At 41.6% G+C, this 19,236-nt stretch overlaps 3 protein-coding genes across 3 annotated transcripts; 1 reads left to right on the forward strand and 2 right to left on the reverse strand.

Annotated features, from left to right (window-relative positions):
* Positions 1–76: 76 nt before the first annotated feature.
* LOC103722541 (ras-related protein Rab11C-like) lies at positions 77–4,433 on the reverse strand. The gene is made up of 3 exons (XM_008813130.6): positions 4,215–4,433; positions 3,929–4,126; positions 77–889 (listed from the first exon to the last, which is right to left on the reverse strand). Exons 2-3 carry the CDS (start codon positions 4,091–4,093, stop codon positions 404–406), a joined length of 651 nt encoding a protein of 216 aa, XP_008811352.3. The 5' UTR covers positions 4,094–4,126; positions 4,215–4,433; the 3' UTR covers positions 77–403.
* Positions 4,434–6,719: 2,286 nt separating this feature from the next.
* On the forward strand, positions 6,720–11,140 carry LOC103722542 (26S proteasome non-ATPase regulatory subunit 14 homolog). The gene is made up of 6 exons (XM_008813131.4): positions 6,720–6,946; positions 7,093–7,270; positions 9,664–9,745; positions 10,129–10,305; positions 10,394–10,561; positions 10,747–11,140. The coding sequence occupies exons 1-6, from the start codon at positions 6,817–6,819 to the stop codon at positions 10,936–10,938; spliced, it is 927 nt and encodes a 308-aa protein (XP_008811353.1). The 5' UTR covers positions 6,720–6,816; the 3' UTR covers positions 10,939–11,140.
* A 2,408-nt stretch (positions 11,141–13,548) lies between these two features.
* Positions 13,549–19,170, reverse strand: LOC103722543 (rop guanine nucleotide exchange factor 7). Its single transcript, XM_088713902.2, has 7 exons — positions 16,677–19,170; positions 16,106–16,222; positions 15,826–15,980; positions 15,435–15,509; positions 15,065–15,355; positions 14,422–14,778; positions 13,549–14,329 (listed from the first exon to the last, which is right to left on the reverse strand). The coding sequence occupies exons 1-7, from the start codon at positions 17,209–17,211 to the stop codon at positions 13,901–13,903; spliced, it is 1,959 nt and encodes a 652-aa protein (XP_088570028.1). The 5' UTR covers positions 17,212–19,170; the 3' UTR covers positions 13,549–13,900.
* Between the last annotated feature and the right edge of the window lie 66 nt (positions 19,171–19,236).

Below are 19,236 nucleotides of genomic sequence, written 5' to 3' on the forward strand. Positions count from 1 at the left end.
AAGGTTCAAAAAGAGTAAGCGCTTTGGTAAATGACCAACCAAAGTAAAATAGCTTGATCAGCAATAAAACCACATGTAAAGATAACCTAAAAAAGAGCTTCATTTTAAAGTGAGAACCAAATCAAGAATACCAAGTGGCTATTGCAATCTTTAAGTGCTTTGTCTGCTCCTCTATGCTTCAGCGGCAAGAAAATCAGAGTTCATATGGACTCATCCTATGCTAAACTCATCCATCTTTTAGTTGAAAATTTTCATCTGAAAAAAGGAAATGCACCTTCCAGAGTCCCCAGAATCATGCACAAGAAATTAGAAAAATGATCTACACATAGTTTGAGCTCTCTCCGTAAGCTGCCTGGGGCTAATCCGCTTTGCTGCTGTGTTTCTTTTTTTCGAAGGCAGTCACCTAAATGAAACAGCAAGCTTTCTTTGCATTTCCAGAGGAATCAGAAATATTGATGGTCATTCCTTGATTGGGCGGTCCAGCTGTGCTTTCTGCCTCTTGAGCAGCAAGTGCCTTCCTGCTGATTATTTGATAAATCTCTGTCAAAATAGTCTGGAATGCCTTCTCAATATTGTGCGCTTCCAATGCTGAAGTCTCAAGAAAGGATAGCCCCTCCCTCTCAGCCAATGCCTGGGCATCATCCTCTGAAACTGCTCGTAGATGCTTCAAGTCAGACTTGTTGCCGGCCATCATAATGACAATGTTGGAGTCTGCATGATCTCTAAGTTCGCGAAGCCACCTCTGGACATTGTCAAAAGTCTGCCTCTTTGTTATGTCATAGACTAGAAGTGCTCCCACTGCACCTCTGTAATATGCACTGGTGATGGCACGGTACCTCTCTTGACCAGCAGTGTCCCATATCTGTACCTTGACTGTCTTCCCTTCTATCTGTTTTTTTGTTTAGAAAAAAAGTTGCAGCATTAACAACAGAATTAATATAGAAAAACTAGAGTCATAGTACAAGTGTTATTCAATCACTATGACAGAGATGTAAAGACAATTTAAAATTTAGATTCATTCGGAATATCACCAATGGCACAAAAGGCAGCAAAACACAGTGACATCGAATGATACAGAATCTATATAAAGAGGCATGCATAATGGCATTCCTTGGATGGAAAACATATCTAAAAAAAAACTTTTTATAAGTTCCAAATAAAGCCTTGATACACTAGAAGAAAATCTCAAGAATGGTTATATATATATATAAATATATATGTATATATATATATATTTTTTAAAAAAAGGTTTCCGGAATGCTGATTATATTGAACTGATGCATCAATATATTCGAGGAGAATATGTCATAAAATCAGCAAGAGTGTTAGGGAGATTAAGCAAACAATTACTGCACAATGCTTCATCAATCTTGAATGCATTTCAAGCTTGACATGGTTGCATTTAATGCTATCTACACCCATCAGAATAACAGCTTCTTGGATGGAGCAACTAGCATTAGCAACATTAACAAGCAAACAGCTGCACCTTAAACAACAGCAATACAGATCACAGTAACCGTTGTTTTAGTATGTTTAGAAACACATGATGGTAACAATTATAGGGTCAAGCTTTTCACAATGCCATGCAACAGTGGGTAGCCAACCCAACAGACACCAACTCCAGCTCACTCAGTACAGACCACCCAAGAAACTCGTGAGACAGAAATTTAGAACACAATCAAGCAGTAGAAGAGCAGTCAACCCAAAACTAACTATTAGTTGATTAATTAATCAGCAATACATACAAGATTAAAGCCAACTTGAAACAGCTGATGGATTAAAAGAGGGTGATAGATTTTCCTTTGCCTTAACCTCCTTTTATTTAAGACAATTCTGAGAACCATATTTGACCATGTCCCATACTTCTCAATCAATGTCAGTATGTCCTCTCTTGACACAATTCCTGCAAGTGTTCTCATCTTTCACTTCCTCTCCCTATAGTTTCAGCACAGATCCACCTCGTGCTTCTCATCTCTGCACACTTTGTATGGTTGGACTCTCCTCATTGAGCAACATTCCTTTTGTTAAGATTAATCTCAAGGTAAACTAACTCCAGAGCAATCAAATTTCCTAAGTATCCATGCAAGAATTATATCATTGCTATGACACCAATAATCTGCTATTAATGGAGACAAGTTTTGCAGTATATAGAATGCTAGAAACAATTAAAGAAAGCCAAGTGGACGACACTCTTGCCATTGCAGAGTATGAGGAGGGTTAGATATATGCAACCTTACCCCCGTGTGCGGAGAGGCTGTTTCTGTGTTAAACCTGTAACCTCTAGATCATAGTGGAGCAATCTTATTGTTCCACGAAGGCTCACCCTCTAGAATATTAGAAACAATTCATATTAGTAAATAATTGGACCTATTGCAATTCTAATGCAAGAGTTTTTTCTCAAAAAAAGGAAGAAAAATAAAGGGAGAAAACAAAAAAGAAGAAAGAAAGAAGAGAAAAAATAAGAATACAAACGAAAAATTATAAAACAAGCTCCCCAAGTTAAACTACTAGTACAATCATTTAAGAAATTTAATTCACATTTGCAAACGTAGATGAAAATTCACATTTATGTTGCATGCATGCATACATGGATGGACTATTATAATCATTTAAGAAATTTAATTCACATTCGGAAATGTAGAGAAAAATTCGCATTTATGAACATAAGCATGCACACATACATGATTGATGGATGAATTATTTGATTGCAAAGCACTACTGGCCTGGAAATAAATGCTAGCAACTTTACAGATTTTAGTCAATCAGCATGCCCACAAGTCAATGATGCGTATTGCACCAAAAACAGGATGAAGAAACTGCTAATATCTAGCTTGGAATTATGTGGTAGTATTTGATCTCTACTTTTCTCTTGCTTTCAAAACAATAGTAAATTTAACCCATTTAAACATAAAAAGGGGAAAGTTAAGATTGGTGTATCTTAACATCCTATTCTTGTCCAGGTAATCATTTATCTGCTCCAATCCATCCAAGATGGCATCAGTACAGAGGTAAATGAAATTCATTTCAATTTTTCTTTGAAATGAATCCCTTTTTTCTTTGGGGGGGGGGGGGGGGGGGGGGGGTTGCGAATACAGTGCCTGGTTATTTTTGAATCTCTAGAAGGATGAGTAAACTTTCATAAAATTCTATATTGCATGCAAGAAGTTAATTAGGAAAAAGAAAAGGCAGGAGCGCTGTGTAGGAGTGTGATAATAATTTAGCCCAAAGTAGGAGGGGCGTAGTAATTTAGCCCAGAGTAAATGGCTTAACTTACTTTTTAGTCTGGAATAAGTTAAGTAGGATAAATGAGTTTAGAAGGCAAAAAATTATATACCAACTTTTCAGAAATACCCATTTTGCTCTTCTGGAAAGTAGTTAAAACTAAGTGCTCTATGAGTGTGTGGCTGAAAAAAAAGGGAGGAATAAGTGAGATAAATCATTTTTACTCCGCATCCAAATGCAGCCTCAGTATAGTGGGATTGCTAAATTTCTGAAAGGCAGATCGTAACCTTTGTTTTGCAGTTACTTCCTTATGCGGGTGCGGCTTTGGGTATTCTTTTTACATTCTTGAGATTGTAACGAACCCTGACATTGAGAAATATAATATTAGGGTTCTGAGAGCATATAACAAGGTCTATTCAACATCACTGACCACAATTCAAAGGGTTAAATTCCCTTTCCCCTTACATAGCACAAGTATAATACCGTGGCAGCAACATTCCTTAGATGTCATGAATCTACCGATCACAATTTACAAGCAGAGTACGTAATTGCGGATAAACCTTCGACCTCATATCAAGCAGAGGGCTGCAAGATTAAGCAGGACATATATCGTTTGATAGCAGATTCCTTCATTACAATAAACCCGAATATAAAGATAACGTACAGGACCCAGATCGGAGATACCGAGAGCTGGGGAACAGCTGACCTGAAGAGTCCTGGTGGCGAATTCGACGCCGATGGTGGACTTAGAGTCCAAGCAAAACTCGTTTCTGGTGAATCTCGAGAGGATGTTCGACTTGCCAACGCCAGAATCACCGATCAGGACGATCTTGAAGAGGTAATCGTACTCGTGATCGACTCGGTGCCCCATCTCTGCCGCTGCTCCTCCCCCCTACCCTCCGATCTGAACAAAAGAAAGCCAGATATGAAACCGAAATTGAAGGAGAAGATTGGATCGAATAGGATCAGGATCAGATTGGAGAAGACCGTACCTGGCGTGAAATCCGAACGAAGGAACGCGGTGAAACCCGAGGATTCGATCGGTTTCCAGGGAGACGGGGAAATCGGAGAAAGGGCGGAAACAGAGAGGGGGAGAAGGAGAGAATAGGAGAGGGGCCGAGGAGCAAGAGTACTCCCAAAGGGTCAACGGCGAGAAACAGCAAACCGAGGAAAGGGCACTCGAAACGGCCCATCAAGCTTTCATGAGCTATGAGGTGATATCCCTCGTCATTAGTAATTTTATGCTTGTTAAAAAAGGATTCTATTCATTTATTTATGTATTTATTTATGTGCTTTAGGGGCGCCCGGATGTGCACGTTTATTTTTTCATCATCTATAACGGAGGAAGGACGGACGGAAGGCTGAAAGCAGAGCACGCAACCGGGTAACGAGCGATGTTCCGGAGGCACGCATACAATTTGTAACTTGTAATGCCTGTCCACGGCGCCACGTCGCAACGGTGCTTCTAAGTTGTGTGAGCTGTCAATGGCTGGACCGTAGGATGTCAGAGCTGGACTCGATGTCGTTTTGCGGATCTGGCCACTTGTTTCGTCTTCCTTCCGCGTCCCCCGCTACTTCTCCAACCTGGCCGCTTCAGGTAGGAAAGGGTCCTGACATGAATGGTTACGGACGATTTTTTTTTTTTTTTTTTTGAGAAAAAAAAGTGACGCCACACCATTATTTTTGTTGCTCCTTTCCCAAAAATGAAATGTGATTGGTTTGATCTTTTTATGCACGCATGTGATTCTTGCAGCAGTGCGCGCAATCACACGCAAGGTAGCGAGACATCAAGACCCGTTGCGCACGCCAATACTGATTCAGTTCTCACAAGGGAGAAAAGAGTAGAGACTCCGTACCATCGGAACTAGTTCTCTGTCTAATTGAAAGAACGAAGAACCAGACGAGTGCGTTGCAGTTTCTTAATCATAATTAGTAAAGATTAAATTTTTTTTTCCCATATCCAACCGATGCCACGGTGAATGTATAATTATTTTATATTGTTGAACTATATTTATACGAGGCTCCATTTTGATGATCATTGGATTGAACCTTGATAATTCTAAATCATAATTTAAATTAATAAAAGAAGAATTAGTCATTTTGCCTAGCTTAAGGGAATTGGATCTCCTTTTCTTATTAAGTTAATAATCCAAGTTTTTTAAATTGTTTAGGGGAGGGGAGAGAAACAGAGAGAAAGAGAGAGAGAGAGAGGGAAAACCAAGATTTGCTAAGCAGCTAGATAATGGGGCTTCAATTCTTAGATAAAGAAAATAGTCCCAAAGCATGATATTGATTGGGTTGGACCAAGTTTAAGCTTGAATAAGCTCAGGCAAATGGCCACACATCACCTTCCTTCGTGCTGAGGACACCATTTCCATCTCTGTTTACGCCATCGACCATCCTCCTCTGCCTCACTCATGGCATGCTTATAAAGCCTAGTTACCCTATGCTAACTCCTTCAATTCTATTGATGCTCCTACTTCTGCTCCTAAAGCTTTCCCACCACCAACCTTGTTGATCTTGTCCACTCCCTCTCTCTCCTCTTTAACCTTGATCTATAATTTTCAAACCTACACTCGGCCGAGGCTTCAAAAAAAGAAGTGGGCCTAGCATAGCCCGGCCCAATGTAAGACCATGCTGCCTTTTTTGTTTGCATGGATCAGTATGCATATGGCCCCTGGTGAAATACAAACCAAATGGTGTTTATAAGCTTAGATTAAAAAACTTCCCCTCCAATAATAAGTCTGGTACCTTATAACAGTATACACCAATTAAGCATCAGCTCTAAAAGAAAATCCAATTTCATCCATCTTAACTAGTCCCATTCATTACCCGGCGATCAAATTAGCAAGTCCACTTTCGTATAATCTGCAATGCAGTTCATTACTTTGTGATTGTACCTTCGACTCATTCAAGCACCTACATCTTCACGACATGTTTCAATTATGAAGAAAGAGGCACTAGTGACATCAAATAAACTAAACGCGTGCAATTGAAAACCCATAATTCCACCTCAAAGTGTCGTCCTAAATGTAAAATAAAACACGAAAGATGATGATAAATCCGCAATAAAACTAGACTCTAACAAGAAACTGGTAAATTCTCAATCAGAAACATGTACCTTGGATTAAAACCATCAATTTTTTGTAGAGTGCTGAACTGGGCTGGGTCCGGGCCAGAATTCAAGCTGCATTTTGGGCCTTGTCCAGGCTGGGGCTCGGGCTCGAACTGGGCTAACAATATACTCAAGTCCGGCCTAAAAATAAATGAGCGCCCAAATTCGTTCTATTTTATTTAATTTATTTTTTTCCCTCTTTTGATTTGCTTTGTTCAAAATTAAAAGGTAAAATAGTTCTTGGTCATACTTGGTTAACTTAATCCAGAAGGTAATAGAAGGGCTTATTTGTAATTAAGATTGATATTTTCTGGATTTATGTACAAATAAGGATAAAGTCATAAAGAGAGATATTTATGTGATTCGACCAAAAAAAAAAAACACATGGCCAAGGATCCATTTCTTAAAGCCTACGGCCTGTCTTATAAATTAAACCCTGGAGAAGGGGGTTGCGTCTCCGGGAGGACTCTGGAGAAGGCATGGAGAGGCTGCATCGGATCTTCTCGGGGGCGGGAGGGATGGGGCACCCGCCGGCCGACTCCCCGCTGCTCGACACGTCCGAGCAGGTCTACATCTCCTCACTCGCCCTGCTCAAGATGCTCAAGCACGGTAATTACCCCCCACCATTTTCCTTTCCGTCCATCACATCCAGGGTTTCCGTCCGATGATTCTGTTCCGTTGCTTCAATTTCTTTCAACGATCTTCTTTTGATACGAGCACGTATTCTCCCGATCTTGGAATTATCGATTAAATAGGGCGGGCTGGGGTACCGATGGAGGTGATGGGGCTGATGCTGGGGGAGTTCGTGGACGAGTACACGGTCCGGGTGGTGGACGTGTTCGCGATGCCGCAGAGCGGGACCGGCGTCAGTGTCGAGGCCGTCGACCACGTCTTCCAGACCAACATGCTTGATATGCTCAAGCAGACCGGAAGGTCCTCAGATACTCTCTCTCTCGCTCTCTCACACACACATACATACATAGCACAGAGAGAGAGAGAGACACACGCACACATACGCCTCTCTCTCTCTCTCTCACACACACACACACACACACAGAGGCGCGCACGCCCCTTCCCCAATTTCTTCCTTCTCTCTCTGTTTTTATTTGATAGTAATTGTCCAAGGGGCTGAAGTTAGTGGAGTAGTTCATCTTTTCTTATACTCGGTTTGCTATAGAATATGTGTGATTTGGTGTAGGCTAGAGGGCCGATTTGGAAATCCTATTGATTATACATGCTTTTGTTTGATGAAGGGATCTTTTTGCAGCGTTTGGTGTTAGTATGTATTAGAAAAGTCCAAATGATCCAGTTTTTAATGATCAGTTTAATTTGATTATAAGATAAGATATCATGTGAGATCTGCAGTAAAAGTTTCTTAGATTTTGGAGCCGTTATAATCAGCATTTCACTACGTAGACAGCATTGATGCTATGAAAGAACAAGTTGCAAATATGGGTCGGCTTTAAATTCTTTTCTTTCTGCTCGGGATGGGTTATAGGTGAGAATATTTTTTATGTTGGTGTTCTATTTCTGGATGTACGGCCAGGGAGGATAAACTTTTGGAGAGATTGCCTTAGTGCCTATTGGAAGAAGTTTGATTGCGATCTTATGGTGAAAAGGATTCTTGTGCAACTTTTTATCAAGATTGGATGGATGGAGTTCCCCTTTATCTATGGTTGTGTTATCTTTGCTGACATGGTTCCATGTAATTTTTTGCGTTTTATGCTGTTTTATATGGTCCTTGTCTATACCAAATTGTAAAAGAATGTATGTAATTTCCTTTTTGCTTTTTTCCTTCTTTTTTTTTTTGGGGGGGGGGGGGGTGTTGTGTTTCATGTATTTAGGATATAGATGGTATTACCCATCGAAAAGAGGTGAACCTGGTGCGTGATCAGAATTTTGTCTGTTATTTTATGAGGACATGGATGTGACAGTACATGTCTTGTAATTCTGCTGGTCTTGTATTGATCATACAGTTAACATTGGATGCACAGGACGGGATGTGATACTTTTACCTCTATACTAGAAATATATTGGAGAGTTTCAGTTAATTTCCTTGTAATTCCAAGGGATATAAAGTGTTTTGGGACGTAAAGCTTGCTAGGTCCTCGTCTGATAACTGCATATACAAAGTAGAAATTGAGACAGAAATCTAAAGGATTGGCCTTGTTTACCATATTGATCTTGCAGCAGACTGGGAAATGCTGTGTAGTCAATGAGTCAAGTGCATTTATCTCCTACTCTCAGAACCATAATGTAGTCACTGCTTCCTCACCTTGATTGTTGCCATCTCTGCAGTTATTTCTTAAGTACAGAAAAATTATCTTGTACCTGCCTATTTCAGATATTTATCTGTTTTACATACTATAATGCATTTCCTTGGTGTGATAATTTCTTGCAACTTTACCACTTGAATCTTAGCACTCTTCTATTTATTTGGTCTTGCCATGGTTTAGAGGCTATAGCTTTAGTGTTTCTGAGAACAAAGTATGTTGGAACAAGATTGTATCTGTAATGTATTCTTATGAACAGATTGCAGGAAAAGGTGTTCTCTCAAAGAGAGCCCTGACTGAAGGCATTTTTTGTGCCATTTTGGCTGATAGGTTAATGAACCCTGCTTTTAGGCCATTAGAGAGCTGCAGGGTTATTTGGCTAAGTCAAATTCGATATGACTACTCATTGTCTGATAGAGTTCTCTTTTTATTCTTTGGCAATTTTAAAGAGTTCTTGCAAGCTATTTAAATAGGCAATGCGGATTAATTTTGGAAGCTTTATCTGGGTAAGTATGAAAGTTGCAAATATACTATTTACTAATTTAATCGTTTTATGCAAGGGCCAATACTAGGAAGGTGGTACCTTTTTCTTTGGTTTTTTGGGGTAGCATCAATGATGGTCTAATGTTTTTTTCTTATGATTGACCACCATCAAGGTTTGTCGTACCGGTTGATATCAGACCATACAGTACCGAACCAATATGCAATTTCATACTGTACCGACACTCGGTAGCCTCACCGTTTCGTACTGTACCGTACCGATACTCGGTCCTCTTGTCGTCACGTACTGTACCATATACTGACATTGTAATAGAATGATACCGGTACGGAGTCTGATACCGGTATGGCAAACTTTGACCACCATATATTATTCCATAGAGCTACTCTTTCTCACACGCACACAAAGGTTGTTATTTACATATTTTAATCTCTTTAGTGCTTTTGTTTTTGACAAGCTCACTTTGTTAGGTTTTCTATATCATTGATAAAAATAATGAATGTTTGCGTGGCCTGCAGAAAGGCTGCCCAATGACTTTGGTTTTAATTTTACAGGCCTGAAATGGTAGTAGGCTGGTATCATTCTCATCCAGGCTTTGGTTGTTGGCTTTCTGGGGTTGATATAAATACACAGCAGGTGAGCAGCTTAATAAAAAAAAAACATTTCGGATAAAAAGATGGAGAAAGGTGGGGCTGACCCATCCTTTTTCTTGGTTATTGAAATTGTGCATCTTATCGTTTAACATATTTGTTTAATGGGACCAAGTTTTTTTAGTTGGCTTTTGCACTTTCGCACTTGTTTTCTAAGAAGAATGATTCTCTTTTGTTTTACCGGCAGATCTGGTAATGCTTATGCCTTCCCATATCACTCCAGACCATTCTGGTCTTTGTAAAATTTTCTGGAAATGCATGTGCTTCTGCTCAATTCTATCATTATTGCTGCGTCTGCTTATATGCTATGGTCCTTAAACTACTTTGACGCCTTACTGCATGGTTGTTCAATTGCATTGCCTTTGACAGAGTTTCGAAGCCTTGAATCCAAGGGCAGTTGCAGTTGTGGTAGATCCAATCCAGAGTGTTAAAGGGAAAGTTGTCATCGATGCTTTCCGCCTGATCAATCCTCAAACCATGATGCTAGGCCAGGAACCTCGCCAGACTACTTCCAATGTTGGTCATCTCAACAAGCCATCTATTCAGGTAACTGCTTGTTGGAGGTGACGGCTGTGTAACCTTTGTTTGATTATCTTCTTACAAGTTAATCCTTTTTAATTGCTTTCATTCACAGGCACTAATTCATGGGTTGAATCGACATTACTACTCTATAGCCATAAATTATCGGAAAAATGAGCTTGAAGAAAAGATGTTACTGAACCTGCACAAAAAGAAGTGGACAGATGGATTGACTTTGCAGCGGTTTGATACCCATTCCAAAACTAATGAGCAGACTGTGCAGGTTTGCTTACCTAAATCTTCCGCTCTTTATTGTTTCTCTGATTTCTAAGCCAACGTCGTATCATGATAGAGAATTACTTGATGTTGTTGCAAAAATGGTTCACTTCTGGTCTGCTGGTGGAGACTTGTGATTCAACTGCAGCATGTTCTAACGACCTCGGTCTGTGATGTTGGGTGGATGAGCAGGAAATGCTGAATTTAGCCATCAAGTACAACAGAGCAGTTCAGGAGGAAGACGAGTTGCCACCAGAGAAGCTTGCAATTGCAAATGTAGGAAGGCAAGATGCAAAGAAGCATTTGGAAGAGCATGTTTCAAACTTGATGTCATCAAACATAGTTCAGACTCTGGGAACCATGCTAGACACTGTTGTGTTCTAATAGGTCTACACTGCTGCAGAAGGCGTGATTGTCTTCGCTGAACCGAGTCCCATCTCTAATTTCCTCAAAATGAATCTCGTGTAGATTGGTTTTTGAGTTATGATGATATTGTTGTTATGCCACAAGCAAATTTCAGTAGTAACGAGGACCATGGTTGGAAGTAGACCCTTAATATTTGAAGTTGTCCGTTCATCTACCGTCATCCCTGGTTTCGTGACAATTGTGTTATGTTTGCCCTGCGCCTGTCAAGTTCTCTTAGCCTTGCTCTGAATATGGAGCTCCAGTGTAATTTATGTCAGCCATAGTTATTCATCGAGTGAAGGCAAGTGGCTTGGCTGCATGGCCACCCCCCTCACCCTTTTTTTTGGTTGTTGTTGTTGTTGTTTTCTGAGGCGTTAGAGATCATCATGCTGTATTGTCATGGTAGTTCCGCTCGTGGTCTCCTTGAAAAATAAAAATGAGGAAGTAGATAGATGGATATCCACCCATTTCCTTGGTGTGTAAGAATTTCCAGGGATGGCAGCCGGTACGACGGCAATATTGGAGTCCCAGGTGCTCCTGCATTTGCCCTCCCTCCGCCGCGGCACCTGCAGCAGTCGAGGTCCAGCGACTCCCGACGCTGAGATGCATCATCCTGAACCATGCCATCGTTCAAAAATCAGTCAGATTACTCGGACCAATATTCCCTTCAGCGATTGCCTATTGGTAACTGCACAAAACACATACACCCATGTATCCCTCTGAAAATTTTTCGAGAAGTACTTACCGTCGTGTTTGATAAGGAGAAGTGGCCTGGCTTCTGCACCCCTGGAGATGTGAAGCTCTTTTGCGAGTCCAAGGCTTCCTTCTGGCCAGGGAGATTGCAGCTGCGAAAGCTGATAAACTTTCCTATTCTTATAGTATTTTCCAAGTATTCCCCCCCCACCTTCTCTCTTTCACGAGGCTACTCGATCTGTTTCTAAAACTCTGGGAGAGGATGACACGGGGAAAGGATTCATCGGAAAGGGGTGTGCGTTTATCTAAGTTTCTATAATCGATTTAGTTCTTCTTGTCCTCTTCTTTGAATTACTGGGTGTTTGTTGCACCTAGCGTGCCGCGCGTTTGCACTGGGTTGAGGTTTCCGAAGGGGTAGCCGAAGCTTCTTTGTTTCCATGGACAAAAACCTGGCCAGCAGCTGCACCGGAATTTCGAGCCTCGCATCCTGCCGATTTTCAGGCCATACTATCGAGCGTAATGTGTCGTATGGAATGGAAGAATTCTTTCAGAATTTGGAGTGGTGTAGTTAGCAAACAGCCTCTGCTGATTTCAGGTGCGACGAGTCCAGATCCTCTGGGGGTGCTTGTTTGGTGCAAGACTGCAGAGGGCTGTATGGCCTGGATAGCTGCCATGTGATGGATGGCCATCATAGAAAGTAGAGTAGGAGGGTCACATCGAGTGCCAAACATCATACGTCACGAGATGAGTGATAGTTGCCCATATCTAAGATGGGTGATATGGTGGCTATTCAAAACTAACAGCAAGATACAAAATACGCGTAACAAAATAGTTTATATTGAAGTCACGAGTGTTCGGATCTGAACTATTTGCATTTAGAAGGCAATGCTGTATTTGACCCTTACATAAAGCAGTTAAATTAGCAAATAGTATATTTGGGGCTTTCATACTTGCACAAAATCATCATGAAATATTGCTTCCTCATATTATATATGTTCAGCTTGCCAAACAATTAGCAAGTATATATATAATATGCGCGACCGGCGGGTGCATGCACCGTGCTAGACAGCTCAACTCGATCCGTCCAGTAGAGCAGCTGAAATTAAATTTCATGTTTGTTCGTTCATACCTTGTACGCCAGCAGCAAAACGTTATTACAAAGAGACGAGCTAATGCACCACAACCATCACACCAGCAGCTACCAACAGCAATTCCGCTGTGTCTTATGATTACTTTGCACAGAATATTCCAAATTACTTGCTTGGTGTATACTACTAGAGAATCCTGGAGGTATGTACTGCCTCTCATGATGAAGATTGCCACCTCACAAACCGCATAATGGGGGCAGCATTACAACCTGTTTGTTGCAGCACTAATTCTCATCAGAAAGCTTTAGCAACGCCACCTACTTTAATTTCATTTCTTTAGTGATCGTAATATCCTTTACTTGAGTTTCCTTTCAGACTGAATCACTCGTAGGCAGCAATACTGGCCCTTTCCCAAGGCAACGACACCTTTCTTCTTGGGAGATCCCTATCCACGTCCAAAATCCTGTCCAAGGACTCGGTTAACGAAGAAACTGCTGGTGAGCACACACATCAGATGCATCGAACAGCATTGCTTGTAAGATTCAGCCCCTGCAATCTAAGCAACGGAGCTGTGATTACACCGAGTGAAGCTGAGTCCTACCTATCCAACTCCAGCCTAGCCCCTGCAATCTATCAATTCATTCTTTCTACGAAAAAAGAAACAGAGAAAGAAACTCATCAAATCATTTACCTCGGCCTTCTGTCCGAACTGGAGTTGTAACTTCTGAATTAAGAATCATTTTCATGCATGGACATTGGTGCTGTGTCCAAAAATTAATCAAACAATCATCACTGTGAACAATACGTGGATATCTGAGTCCTTCAAAAGAAGGCTTAATTCATGTGTCAAGACTCTTCCTGAGGATATAAGATTCCTTTTCGATTCATGCTTAGAAAATGCCACACCCAGCTACAAGAGATACATTTCCTTCCAAAAAACAGGGAAAAGAAAAGCAGAATAAAAGACTTGTTTTCAAACGGTAACATGATACTCTCTCGGTGTTCTTCATACAGCTTTGGGACAATGCTTGCTAATTGCTACAATACCACACTCAAATATGCAACTGTCGATCCAGCACAGAGAATTCTGTTCCTACAACACTCGTGAGAAGCATCACGTGTTTGTTTTACATTCCAAGGGACCTGAAATAGGATGGCGTTCAGGAAGCTGAGGCTTCCAGGTTCATGCTTGATACAGGTGCTGATACCTCGACCATATCGCTTGTGTTTTTCCCCCCCACTTCAACTCCAAGATAATCTGTCAAAACTTTTTTCACGCCGAATCCACGATTATAAGACTTTCTGCTGATAAATGGGGTCCTCTCTCCCTTTGCAGAACTTATTAAATCTGGGGGCGAGATGCTAGGTGCGGCATAAGCAGATGCATATGGAGTGTTTGCGGCAGGCACCAAGTATGGAAGTGGAACTTTCTTGTGAGCAACAACACCGACCATGGGAACCGATGAGAACTGATCTGAGTGTTTGCTCAAGTCGTCGACATAAAGCAAATCATCAATACGAGCCACAATGTTGAACGCAAGGCTCTCCAGAACTCTGGAATAGCTTTCTAGAATGGACTTTCCAACATCCTGAACAGTTGATCATAGAAGCTAGTCAAACTATAAAAGGTCTTGAAGCAAGTGTAAACATTTGAACTAAGTGAGCTGGTGAGGACCCAAACCTTGTTGAACTGGATTTTGCTCATATCCAAGGTTGTCTGTGTGAGACCAGGGAACCTCTGCTTCAAGCATAATAGGAGGCACTCGGCCCTATCAGCAAGCAATTCTCTCTTCTCCGTGTCCATCATCATATCCTTGACCATGCCCCAGGATGATTTAGCACCAGTGTGGCTTGGGTTGTTTATAGGCTTGGCAAATGCTCTCCGACGCCACACGTAGATTGATGCCTCGACATGGTTGGCAATATCTAGAGCCTGATGTTCGGAGGATAAATCAAGGCAATCAAGAAGGCATTCTGGGTAGAATTGATCTGAAGTAACATAGCGATATATCGCATCACCTAGGCATGCTCTTCCATTCTGCAATTCAAGCCATAACCAACACAGTTCAACCTCGAGGTTCATGATATGATGAAAAATATATAAAAAAAAATTCAGAATGATTGGAGAAGCCATGAATACTTCTATAACGATGAATTGAAAAATTATATTCACACCATTGTCGTTATTATATATTGATGCCATGCAATAATACGAGCACTAGAGCATTGGATCCTATCGTCATCATATAGTCTGAGCAGACCATAAATCTAATCAATAAACAGATAAGCAACTAAAAGGACAAACTAGTTAGTGGAGATCTGACCTTTGGAAGCGAGTCAAGATATGACTCAGGAACTTCCATTTCAGCCAAAGCATTGCTGTTGATTGCCATTGCAGCCTTCAATATCTGGTTTGTGCATTCACGTTTGTGCTGCAATTGTTTTCTTGTCTGCTCGTGGAGACCACCAGGACGGACACGAGGTACGGGAAGCCACCACTTCTCTTCTTGACGGTGAAGAGTTCTCCGGAAAGAGGCTGAGTCATCAGAATCAGTTGCTACTATTCCTTGATCGACGTACCAAAATTCTGGGTCGCTAAAACTATCCAATATTTCCTGCAAGGAGCAAAATTTCAATAAGAAATCAGCACCCCCAAGTTAGGATTGAGAAACAGTAAGCAGCACCGAGACTCACAAGGAGCATATTGTCTAGTTTGCGCAGCGCCGGAAGATTGGCGTATAGATCAGACCGTGGCATGCAAGTCATGACCTGAAATAGATGGAGCAAAAATGATCACGAAATAACCATGGAGAAAATATCTAGAGTAGCGAGTTCAAGAAACAACTGAGAATATCTCTTAGGACCCAACCAAACGCAGTGACTTGGATATATATGGAAGAATTCATACTAGTAGGATTGGGTGATACGATACATCCAGTGAAATAAAGTAATCACCTCAAGCTAACCAAAAACAAATTTACATGGTGAAATGAGAAATAGAACAGATAGCTAAATTTTTACTGATACAAAGGAAAATTTAATCCATATAACACGAGAAAATAGTTAGCTCTAGAATAGTAATCACCTCAAGCTTGCTCCCATCAGGAAATGTTTGCCAAGCGGGTATCAGTTCAACGATGTGATCGCTAACACAGAGAAGCCACTCCATTTCTCTTCTCCACATGGACTTCTTCTGAGGGGTCACAGGCTCTAGCCTCCAAAGCTGCCCAAAAATCGTGGCTAAAATAGGAGAAAGGAACGAGGGTTTTAAAGAAGAGCACATCGAACGAAACTTATCGAGGTAAATAAAACGTTATAAACATGAAACAATTGTACCAAGGGATACTTAGAGCTACGAAACTCACCACAGAGATTCGTAATAGCATTTGAAATAGCCAGTGCAGTGCACACTCCTTTCCCGGAACCCGACATGTCTTCTCCAAGCAACAACTTGGCAAATCTTTCCTTCATCATCTCAATCTCTAATAGAGGTCAAGTCATATCCACATACACTTTAATCAATTATTTCGGCCAAATCAGTACAGATTATGTAAGAGCAGATCTGGCATTGACATTATAATCCATGCTTACACTAATAACCCAATCAGACGAATTTCTGGCGATCCTATTTTTGACTAGATGCTGTTTGAGAAATCAAATTTTTAAACCACATATAAAAGGGAAGTGGAGAGGAGAAAAAAAAAACAATCTGCAACTATTTCACCGTAAAAATCGATGGTGAAGTATCCAAAATATGAGTTCACCCGTAGAATGATGCAATTTTGTGGCATTCTTCCCTTTGCTTTGTAAACATACTTGCAATGAACGTATAATGCTGATGATTAGATGACATGAGCTGAAAGTCAACCGAGACTAAAAAGAAGAAGAAAGAAGAAGAAGAAGAAGAAAGAAGGAAGGAGAAGAAGACATCAATACCTGAAGAAACATTAGGTTTTCTCTCATCGTCCTGTTGGGTTTTCTCCACATTGGCAGCTAGATGAGATTGCACGCTACTCTGCTTTGCCCAACCCAATGTCGCCGGGTGCTTGGATGATTCGTCGGAGCCGCTAATGCGGCCTTGTGGCTCTTCACCGAAGGAGGTTTCGGAGGTCGAACTGCTGCTGCTCCCATGGCTCTCAACCTCCAGCGAATCGACGAAGGTCTCGCCTTGTGCAACAACGCCGTCGAAGCCACGATCGGCAAGGCCACCCTCGTTCACGTCCTCCATCTCGAGCTCCCCTGATTCGTCGAATGCAAGCCTGCGGCCGGGCTTCCTCAGGGCGAGGAAGCGAGCTCTTCGGAGGGATCTAGAGGCCCAGGAACCCAGAAATGAAAGGGGATGGAGGGCGGAGGCTCCACGGTGGGCTAATGGAAGACAGTGGTGCCTCTTAGGATCCTCTGGTCGGTACAAGGGGGGGCCTCCTGCACATATGAAGTGGAGAAGGCCTTGCCCTTGTGGGGGCTGCTCCATATCATTTTTCTTTCCTTTTTCTTCCTTCGTTTTTTTTTTTATATTGGAGGTTGGACTTGGGGGTGGCCATGGACGTTATTATTACTGGCGCCAGCCCTCGCGCAAGCCCTCCGTGAGTGGGAGAGCGAGAGCGCCCTTTTTTTCACTTTTGAAATATTTGCGGCTACGGCTAATAAATGGAAGGCGTGGATCGAGGGATCGACCACCGCCAACAGACGCTCCCGTCTCGCTCTCTCCGATGGATCTCCTCCTCCAATTTAAGGGCATTTCCCTTTTTGATATTTAGATAATTTATTGCCCGATGAGTCTATCAGGTGCCACGGAGCACTCGGATTCAGCGGCCCTGGGGAATTAATTGCATTCTAATCTCGTATGAAATGGATGCAATCACGAGGGCAGGCGAATCGCTATCCAACTCATGAGATGCGCTGGCTGTTTTTACCGTCTCCACCTCCCTTTTTTAAGGTCTAATACATTTTCTTTTTTTGCCTTTTTTTTTTTTTTAAGAGAGATACATACATACATACATACATACATACATATATATATATATATATATATATATATATATATATATATATATATATATATATATTGAAGGGCTAGCGTATCAAAGTGACCATGTTTTATGAGCCTCCTCGCAGCATCAAGAGTCGCCGCAATAATTTAATGCATCATAATTTATGCTTAGAATCTAGAGGCTATCAAATTAAGCGCTCATTATGATTCCATCTAACACCTATCTTAAATCGTATTAAACATGATTTTCTCCATTCTATACTCAAATAGAGCCATGGAAAGAAAAGGACTGCACAGCATGCAGCCAAGCAATTGCCTTCTTTTCCCTCAAAGATTGTATTTGTACTGCCCCCACTCTTACTCTCATAATCATCTATTCCCGTGATGGAAATTCTGCCCATCCGATTTCACCAAGCATGTGGCCCTCCATCCCATACATTGATTAGCAGATAAGCATTGGCACCAATTTGACCACCATATCCAATATGTTGATTAGAAACGCATTTATCTTAATTCGTCACCATCCTCGTGATGTTTTGTGTGGTCATATTGTTATGGCTGAAGTTCGCATTGATTTTTTGCATGCAATCATATATGTCGCATATTTCTTTCTAAGTCTACAGATTTTTTCCCCTCTTTTGACACCATCCACAGAAGCTGCAAATCATGTTTAAGTATTTCCGTTGCCGGTAAATTTGGTAGGACGTGCGCGTCTGATACGCCTAAGCCACGACATGGTATCCGTATTTACCTATTTCTGTGCGAAATTTTGTGCCAGCTGGGAAGCTAATCCAAGCGTGTACTCGGTTTAATCAATGTTTATCTCAGTAGGAAAGCTTCCCCGCCACGGGAAAGCAGCCCTACAGGCATGATGACGGTATCCAAGAAGGATCAACACCAGGTTCTAGAGAAATCTAAGCGGATCGTTTCCGGAGGTTCTGGGTTTTCGAAACAATTGGGCCCTTCGAGCCCAAGTCCATCGACACAAAGGGCTCCGCCATTCCTGCGAAAATAATTAATAAAACGTCTACCACGGATCACTCCCTACTCGGAAGGGAAGCCCAAACACGCATGGATGTCGCTTGACTTGCACTATTCGTCTCGATCACCCATCCCGCTTCTTTTTTTAAGAAATAGTTTATGAGCCCTGAGCCATTACCTATGTAATTAAGCATTAACCATAAAAGGGGATGTTGCCGATCATGGATAAAATCAAAAGGAAGAGACGGTGGCGCTTAAGAGCAATGGCCGATACGAAGGTAGAGGGCAAACCAGAACATCCTTAGCTTCGAAAACACTCCCTAAAAGAAAACATGGCATCAAGTAATTGGTGGTTCCAACTTCCAACTGATAGGGGCATTACGCTAGACTCCTCAAAAGGGCTGGTAGGACGTCGCTGTGACCGTTTTGCAAGGGTCAAAACAGAGCAAGGTTCAGGGATCGTGGGCCATCAAACATTTTTACACATGAAGCCGTTCCTCGGCGCCGAGCTGACTGTTTTATTCT

This window comes from Phoenix dactylifera, chromosome 17, assembly GCF_051530095.1.
Source record: "Phoenix dactylifera cultivar Ajwa chromosome 17, Ajwa_hap1_PhDact_Kaust_v1.1, whole genome shotgun sequence".
Taxonomy (NCBI): Eukaryota; Viridiplantae; Streptophyta; class Magnoliopsida; order Arecales; family Arecaceae; genus Phoenix; species Phoenix dactylifera.

What these genes read in the sequence shown, in the direction of transcription:
- LOC103722541 (XM_008813130.6), bottom strand. Translation starts at nt 4,093, where the DNA reads ATGGGGCACCGAGTCGATCACGAGTACGATTACCTCTTCAAGATCGTC. An exon ending in TCGCCACCAGGACTCTTCAG is followed by an intron (nt 890 to 3,928) that starts GTCAGCTGTTCC and finishes ACAAAAAAACAG; the next exon opens with ATAGAAGGGAAGACAGTCAA.
- LOC103722543 (XM_088713902.2), bottom strand. Translation starts at nt 17,211, where the DNA reads ATGGAGCAGCCCCCACAAGGGCAAGGCCTTCTCCACTTCATATGTGCA. An exon ending in TGCTATTACGAATCTCTGTG is followed by an intron (nt 15,981 to 16,105) that starts GTGAGTTTCGTA and finishes CTCCTATTTTAG; the next exon opens with CCACGATTTTTGGGCAGCTT. An exon ending in GCAAAATCCAGTTCAACAAG is followed by an intron (nt 14,330 to 14,421) that starts GTTTGGGTCCTC and finishes TCAACTGTTCAG; the next exon opens with GATGTTGGAAAGTCCATTCT.
- LOC103722542 (XM_008813131.4), top strand. Translation starts at nt 6,817, where the DNA reads ATGGAGAGGCTGCATCGGATCTTCTCGGGGGCGGGAGGGATGGGGCAC. An exon ending in ATGCTCAAGCAGACCGGAAG is followed by an intron (nt 7,271 to 9,663) that starts GTCCTCAGATAC and finishes TTAATTTTACAG; the next exon opens with GCCTGAAATGGTAGTAGGCT. An exon ending in CTAATGAGCAGACTGTGCAG is followed by an intron (nt 10,562 to 10,746) that starts GTTTGCTTACCT and finishes GTGGATGAGCAG; the next exon opens with GAAATGCTGAATTTAGCCAT.